Source organism: Hipposideros armiger, unplaced genomic scaffold (genome assembly GCF_001890085.2).
Source record: "Hipposideros armiger isolate ML-2016 unplaced genomic scaffold, ASM189008v1 scaffold_1745, whole genome shotgun sequence".
Taxonomy (NCBI): domain Eukaryota; kingdom Metazoa; phylum Chordata; class Mammalia; order Chiroptera; family Hipposideridae; genus Hipposideros; species Hipposideros armiger.
Window position 1 is genome coordinate 20,630 of NW_017733095.1, and position 8,741 is coordinate 29,370.

Consider the following 8,741-nt stretch of genomic DNA (forward strand, 5'->3'; position numbering starts at 1 on the left):
TGGGGACACAACTGTGAACAAGACAAACAGGACTGCCTGTCCTCAGGACACTTACACTCCCTGTGCCTTCCGCACGGTCCTGTTCAATTGTGTAACAACTTTTGTCCTTTTCTGTATAAATTCACATTGCAGCTTTTTAAAAGTTTATGTCAGGGGGCGGCCGGGTGGCTCAGTTGGCTAGAGCGCGTGCTCCTAACAACAAGGTTGACAATTCGACTCCTGCATGGGATGGTGAGCTGCACCCCTCACAACTAGACTGAAAACAGCGACTTGACTTGGAGCTGATGGGTCCTGGGAAAAACACTGTTACCCAATTTAAAAATAAAAACAAAAGTTTATGTCAAAGGGCAATATAATATATACATATTTTTAAAAAGGAATCAAAAATATAAAGAAGGACAAGAATGAAAAAAAAAAAAAAAGGACAAGAATGAAAAGTTTTCCTTCTACTGGGCCCCTCTTCCTGTGGACCCCTCCCCAGAGGGAGGTCACTCTTAGCAGTTTCTTAAGCATCTTTCCAGGGACTCCTTTTTTTTTTTTTAATGTGTATGCAAGCATAAGCTTCTGAGTGTAAGTGAATCCCCTTGTCTGTGGTGTGTGCACACCTTAGTGTGTGCACACTAAGGGCCTCTAAGCTCCAGGTCTACCAGTGGTCAGTCTTCAGCCAGACCTGGGATGACGACACGGAAACAACATGGGGTGAGAAATGGTCTTTCCTGCTAAAGCCTCCCCTTTGGGGGCAGGGGGTGTCCTAAATGCTATAAGGGTTTTCTGTACAGGAGAAGGTATCTTTTTTTCCAGAAAGACTACTGATGTATGTTCCGTCCTCTGAAAACCCACGGGGTTGTCTCTGTTGATTTTTTTTTTCTTAAATTGGGGATTTGGGGGAGGGGAACAGTGTTGAATAATTAGTTGTGGAGGGTGCCAGTCGCCATCTGGCTGCCCGGCAGCAGCTCTTGACCTCTAAGTTCATGGTGGGCAGGTGGGCATAGCCACCATCCCATGTAGGAGTCGAACCAGCAGCCTTGTTGTTAAGAGCGCACACTCTAGCCACTGAGCCATTGAGTACATGTGGTTGTTTGTCCCACCCTAAGACTGCAGAGCCAGGCCTCATGGCGCCCAGGGCTATTCTCTGCCCACTCCAGCCCAAGGGAGCAGTCTGAGCAAAGCTGCGGACCCAGGCAGGCCTCACCACTGCCAATCAAACCCGATGGCCTGGGCTTTATTCTTTTTCTTTCTTTTACTCTTCCCTTGGAATTTAAAGGAAACTGTAGGACAAGATGAAGCAAAATCCAGGATTTAATTAATTGAAATGCTAGCTCTGAGTCTATGTTCCAATCACACTAGTCTGGTTCCCTGGAGGGCCTAGTTCCTCCAGGCTTCTCTGAATTCTGTAGGACTGCCAGATGGAGTGAATAAAATGAATAAGCAATAAACAATAAATAATGTTTGTAGTATATGTTTGTCCCATGCAACATCCGGGATACATTTATATTTATACTAAAAAGTTATTGTTTAACTGAAATTCAAATTTAAATGGGCATCATGTATTTTACCTGGCCACCCTACCCGCCAGATACCCTAAAACCTGTATCCTTAGTACCAACATTCTTTCCTGGGGGAGCAGCCAGCCCCACCAAGTTGCAATCTCTAAAATCAGTTCTTGGGGTGACCGGTTAGCTCAGTTGGTTAGAGTGTGGTGCTGATAACACCAAGGTTGCCAGTTCAATCTCCGCATAGGCCACTGTGAGCTCTGCACTCCCTTAGAGAGTCAATTATGCCACTGTAGCATGAAAGCGATGTGTAACCAACGACCATGGCTGTTCCCTAATAAAAATAAAATAAAATCAGCTCTTCCTCTTAATGTCAGTGTCCCCCTACAGATTCTCTCACACCCACTTCAATCAGTTGTTAAGCATTCTGGATTCTGCCCCGCCCCTTCAGTAGGGTCCCATTCCTACTGCTGAGTCCTGAGTACTGCTACCCAGATGACAATACCTACCTATAAAGGAGCCCAGCCCCTACCATCTCTCCCAGCCAACCCACTGCCTGCATGGCAGGACAGACCCATTTTCCTAAAGCCCCAGTGGAAAATGTCATGCCCCTACTCCAAATGCTTCCTGGCTCTTACCACCCAATAGTCCAAAAGTCCTTCTCTGGTCTGGCCCCATCCATGTCTCTCACCACTCTCTCATGTGTTTCAAAGTTCCAGCCACTCGGATGCCCCAAACATACTTCCCCACTTCAGAAATATGTACCTTTATTTATTCTTCCTTCCACGTGAAATCCTCCTGCTAACCATGCTAACCTTTTAAGGCTGACACTCTTTTCATGTTAGCCTGGATATAAAACCTTTCCAGAAAGAATTTGACAACTTCAAGCTGATAAGACAAAATAGGGCCTTAACAATGTCCCTGTGTATAAACAGTACAGTTGACCCTTGAACTACACAGGTTTGGATTGCACGGATCCACTTATACACAAATTTTTAAAAATAAACACTGTTAGTGTATTTTCTCTTAACGATTTTCTTTTCTCTAGCTTACTTGGTTGTAAGAATACAATATATAATACATACAACATACAAAATACATGTTAATTGGCAGTTTATGTTATCGGTGAGGCTTCTGGTCAATAGGAGGCTATTAGCAGTTAAGTTTTTGGGGAGTCAAAAGTTATACTCAATTTCTGACTGCACGGGTTTCGGGGCAATGTCAGTGCCCCTAACGCCAGCATTGTTCAAAGGTCAACTGTAGTTCCATCTTGGGGGATTCAGATTAAGGAATGAGAGATACAAGCAAAGCTATCTCTAAGTATCAAAATTATCTGGGGAAAACTGGTGGCACACTCATATGAGATGGCCTTCAAAATTATGCTTGAGGAAATACTAATGAGAAAAGAAGAGATCCTGTCATTTAAAAAAAACGCAAACGTATCTTTTTGAGATTGTTTTATATATATTTGTAGATAAAGACCAGAAAATATATGGAAAAATATTAATAAATAGTTGAAGGATGGGACCATAGGTGGTTTTTTTCATTCTCATTTGTACATTGCAAAAAATAAAAATAAAAATTTATAGTGAACACTGTTCTTTATTGGTCTTTTTCCAACTGTAACAGCATCCGGTAGGTGTTTTCCAGAAGTTTTTTTTATAATGTAACCTGTCGATTCCTACAGAGGACATTCCCATAGACAGTCTATTGAAATGTGACTAGAAATGCATTAAAGCTGAATTCTAACTAGGGAGGGAAATGCAGAAATATTTGGTATTTCTACTCTACAGCATGGCATCCCTCTATCCATGTGTGTGTTTTCTCTCAAATATTTATAATTTTTAACACTTTTCTTATTAAAATTATTCCTAGTTATTTGTTTTTATGAATGAAATCTAATTTTTATAATGTTCTAAATGGTTATTGCTTTTTCTTTCTATCTGGTTTCTGACCTCATTAGTGACAGTGGTTAATTCTAAAACACGGATTTCTAGAGCCATTTAGTAATTTTCTTTCTGTTCACTATCTTTTACTCCATATCCATTTTATGTCTTACTGTTTTGTCAAGAACTTCCAAAACATAAGTGTGATATGATATCCTTGTTTTAAAAAACAGTGCCTCTAGTGTATCACTTGAGGTGTACTCTACGTCTAAAATTATAGGTCTAAAATTGATCCTTAAGCACATAAGCTAAGATAAATTCCAGATATAAATTCCAGATATATTTTCTATAACCATAGAAAAACTAGAGACACATAAAATATAATATTTATCGATGATATAATATAAATAAACCTAAAATTTCCAGTATTGGGATAGGGAGAAGGAGAGAGTCTGGAGAAAACATTTGCAGGAAATACAACAAGGGTTGAGGAACTTACAGAAACAAGTAAAAATAACATTAAGACCAAGGCAGAATGGATAGACAAATGACATAAATAGATGATTCCAAGAGCAGTCGTACCACTAGCAAGAAGCATGGAAAAATCCTATACCTCACTTCTAATAATAATAAAAAATAACAGAAATCATAAAAGCAGAGAGTAAAATGATGGTTTTCAGGGACTGAGGGTAGGGGGATGGGAGAGGTCTTCTTTTAAAGGAACAAACCTGCAACTCGTGAATAAATGAGGCCTGGAGACCTAACACACAGTACAGTACAAAACTGTAATATAAACATTCAACTTGCTAAGAGACTGGATTTTAACTGCTCCTAACACTAGAAGAAATGATAATTATGTGACAGGATAGAAATGGTAGCTAATGCTCCTATGGCAATCATACTGTAATATAAATGTATCAAGTCAATATGATGCACAGTAATCCCCCTTATCTTTGGTTTTGCTTTGCATACTTTCAGTTACATGAGGTCAATAGAGGTCCAACAATATTAAATGGAAAATTCCAAAACTGAACAATTCATAAGTTTCAAATTGTGCTCCATTCTGAGTAGCATAACGAAATCTCATACTGTCCCACTCCATCCCGCCCAGAACGTGAATCATCTCTTTTTCCAGTGTCTCCACCCTGTATATGCTCCCAGCCCATTAGTCATGTAGTAGCCATCTCAGTTATCAGATCTACTGTCTTCCTATCTCAGTTCTTGTGTGCAAGTCACCCTTATAGTAGCCTAAGGCTCTGTCTCAATGCCTGTGTCACTCACCTCATCACAGGGCCATTTTATTACCTTACATCATCATGAGAAGGGTGAGTACAGTACAGTAAGATATTTTGAGAAAGAGCACATTCACATAACTTTTATTACAGTATATTGTTAAAATTATTCTATTTTATTATTAGCTGCTCTTAATTTCTTAACTGTGCCTAATTTGTAAACTAAACTTTATCATAGGTATGCATACATATAGGAAAAAAACAGTATTTATGGTGTTCAGTACTACCTGCAGTTTTTAGGTATCCACTTGGAATGTATCCCTATGGATAAGGGCGGGGGACTACTATACACCTTAAACTTACACAATGTTTCACATCAAATATAACTCAATTTTTAAAAATGGGTGCATTTCACTGTACTTAATTTATAATAAAGTTGACTTAAAAACCAAAAAAACATAAAAATAACAAAATATTCATCTTTGCTTTGACCATGTAATTTCACTTCAAGGAATTAAGTTTACAGATGTGAGCAGAGCTGAGGACAATGACTTAAATACTAGAAATTTCAATGCACAGTGATAACTGGAAAATTGTACAGTGCATAAATGTCTCCATGGGGATTGGCTCATTTAATAAATTATACAATCATTAAAAATTAAATTTTGTAGAATATTTGAATGACCAGGAGAAAGTCTTACGATAGTTTTTTTTTAAAAAAAAAGGATATGAAATTAAAATTTTCAATCGTTTGTATGTGCTTTGAAACACATCAATGTGCATGATGATCATCTCCAGAGATGGGTTATCGCTAGTGGAGTTCCAGGTCTTTTTTTTTACATTTTCGCACTTTCCAATTTTTTTGTAGTATACACATATTTAATTACATCATTAGAAAAACAAAGTACTATAAGTACTACTACAAACAGGGTATTTTAAATGTATGTATCCATTTGCTGTTAAAACAGAGTAGCCTGCTGTCTGTGGAAGGCTGGGTGACTCAGGGCTCAGGAAGGGGGAACACAGAACCACCACCCCGTGTGCAGGTCTTGGGGTTGGGTAACTCACTCCAGCATGCTGGCCCTGTCTCAATTTGTCTCCCTCTGTCTGAAGCTAAAAATCTTTCCTGAGGACAAAACTCCTTTCCAAAACCTTATGTGGCCTGTCCCGAACCAATTCTCCAGTCTCTCCTCCCCGTTCCAGGTCACATAGGCTCTCATTAATTCTTTTAACCATTCATTTATTCTGCCTAGCTCCTAGGCCCCACCCACCTCAGCGACTGGCACAATCAGTCCCAGGGCCTGGAATGCACTTTCCCATACTCCCCTGTCCTTGGTTGACCCTTTCTGTTCCAAAACTCAACTCAATGATTACCTCTCCTACCTGCCTCCCTGCCCCTCTCCCACTGCACCTCCTCCAATCAAATCACAGAATTGGCCACAGCTCCTTGTATTTTTATTTTCTAGCACTTGTCACCAGCTCTAACCACACGCCTGTGATTATTTATTACCATCCATCTCTCCCACTGGACTGTAGGCTCCCGGAGAGCAGCCCCAGAATCAGGTTTTATACTAATCATTAATGCATTTTGTGTGTATGTTACAGTGTCTGGACACTCAAGAAATACTTGTTGGATGAATAAATCTTTATTTTCTTCATCTGTAAAATTAATAGAGCTCACCAAGATTTCAATCAGCAAGGTTTAAAACCCCGGATTCTCTTCAGTTGGCACCCCAGAAAGTCCCAGGAAACCCCAGGTTACATCACCCTCATTAACATATTAACAACTTGATTATCCTTCCATTCCCCTAGGCTCACAGGGAGCTTCCAGACCCTAGGGGTTTCTCAGAGCAAGTAGAGATAGGAAATCCTGGTGAGTCACAGTGGGTGAAGAGTATTATAATTTGGAAGATTTTTTTCAAGCTACTCTCACCTCTCCTGTCCCTGCAGTAACTGGATGAGGCTGCATCTAGCATGAAATAAGTACAAAGGTTTCCCTCCCTCCCTCCTAGGCCTCTCCAGGTAAGGAGGTGTAATGATAAAATAATGAAAAGTTCCTTGGGGCCAGGCATCGTTTTAAATGCTGTACATATAACTCATTAAATCTTCACCACAAAGCTATGCTGTAAAAGGTAGGTACCATTACGGCCCCATTTTACAGATGGGAAAAATTAAGACACAGCAAGATTTGGAAACTTGCTCAAGGTCACAAAGCTCCAGTGACCTTGCTCTTAACCACTATACCATACTGCTTCTCATATTGAAAAAGCACGTTGCCAAAAACAGATATTAATGAAGCCCATGTCACCCACTGATTCCTACAGCACAGCACTTCACTAGTGGGAGCAGGAGAGAGGAAGGTGGGGCTTGGCATCCTCGTGGGTCACATGGCAAGGATAGCTTTCTCAGGCTGAAACTCAGAGCGGTCCGTGATGCTTGTGGAATGAACACTGACAGGTTCCCCCCTCCCCCAAGAACAACAATCGCTAGTTTATGGAGAGCTTCAGCTCTGCCCAGAGGTGTGGTGTTTTAGCAGGAAGCAAGCCATGTGCATCAATTATTAGGAACTCTTGAATCCAACTGGGACCCCAAACGAACACCCCGCTTTAACCCTGGGTGAAGTGACACACGTAACTTCTAAAGTCTCATGACCCTGCAGCATCCCGAGTTTAGTAGACCGTGATGCTGGGGACAATGGAATCAAACCCATGCTAACGCATCCTAGGGGACTTAACTTACGATAAGCAAAAGAATGCCATCTCCGATACAGCACACCCAATCAACTCAAAACAAGAGCGGTCACCCGAGGAGGACCTGGAAAATGCCATCTAAAGAAGGCCCCAGGAAAACCCTTTCCTGATGGAGCATACCGTTTCCAAGAAGCGAAACCAGAAGGGCCAGGACGACGTGACTGCCGAGCGGCAAGGGCGGTAGGCGGCAGGGCGCTGCCTACCTTGAACTCCGCGGAAAGTTGGGGCGTGTATTCGCGTGTCCAGAGCGCGCGCACTAGCGCCGCCAGCTGCTCGGTGACCTCGGCGCGGCCCGGCGCCGCCCGGTAGTGCCCCAGCGCCAGGAACTCGGCCAGCAAGTCGGTGTTGCTGAGACACTGCACCACGGCGTTCATGAAACAGGTGTTGCCGTGGTTCTTCAAGCCCTGCGCGCCGGGGGGGCGCGCCCCATCGCCGGCGGGAAGCTGGGGCTGGGGTGCCGGCGGGAAGCTGGGGCTGGGTCCCGGCGGGCGCTCTTCCTCGGGGCTCCCGGGAGCGACTGGAGGCGGGCCCCAGGAGCAGGCAAAACCCCCCTCACCGTCGCCATCGCAGTGTCCCGGCTGGGGCCGGGGTGGCGAGTCCTCCGGGTGGGAGCGGCTGCCCAGCGCCAGCAGGAAGCGGCTGAGCAGGCGGCGCAGGGAGCGGCGGCGGCGGCGGGGCTGTGGCGTGGGGGACTCCTCTCCTGCGGCGGCCCCCGGACCCAGCTCCATGGCTCCCGTCGGAGCGCCTCCCCGACCGGAGCTCCGGGGCCCCGAGCAGACGAGCGGCTAACAGGCCCTTGCAGCCCGGGACAGTCTCCCCGGCGCAGGCTACTTACGGGCCAGGTGTGTCCGGACCAGGCGGAGGCGGGGCCAAGGGCGGGGCTACCCCGCCCCGCGCGGGAATCCAGTCGCAGGTTCCGCCTCAGGGCAGCGCGGGGCCACCCACCGCCGCCCCCGCGGTGCTGGCTGGAAACACTGGCAGTCACCGAGTTCACGTTCCCCTCCCTCCTCTACCTCTCGTAAACTGACAGACCTGAGTTTACCTGCGCCTTTTCCCTCCCGGCCTTCAAGCTGTGGAAATAATAAATGATAAATTTGAAAGCGCCTAGGAGCTTGCAAAGGCCTGGCTATTTCTAAACTTCTTGTAATTACGTCCAGGTGACTATAAAGAAAAGGGAAAGAAGGACCCTCCAAAGGGCAACCTCTGGCAGGGTGAGAGGCGCGCTGGGAGCTGCGATGGGATGGGGTGCGCTATTGTGCACAGCTGGTTTCTCCGCAGGCTCAGGTATGCGCGGACAGGTGGCGCCACTCCTTTCAGTCTGTCTGTGCGGTAGGGGAGGCAGAGCCTTTGCCCGGACCAGTCATCCTAGGACTGGAACTA

At 44.5% G+C, this 8,741-nt stretch overlaps 1 protein-coding gene across 1 annotated transcript in view; it reads right to left on the bottom strand.

Moving 5' to 3' along the window:
- Positions 1 to 8,186, bottom strand: part of USP43 (ubiquitin specific peptidase 43) — a gene marked incomplete at its 3' end in the record, with an annotated part of 28,275 nt that extends 20,089 nt beyond the window's left edge. Inside the window, exon 1 of the mRNA XM_019634572.1 lies at positions 7,565 to 8,186. Coding sequence (XP_019490117.1) covers positions 7,565 to 8,089 — 525 coding nt within the window. The remainder of the gene's footprint in view (positions 1 to 7,564) is intronic.
- Positions 8,187 to 8,741: the final 555 nt, after the last annotated feature.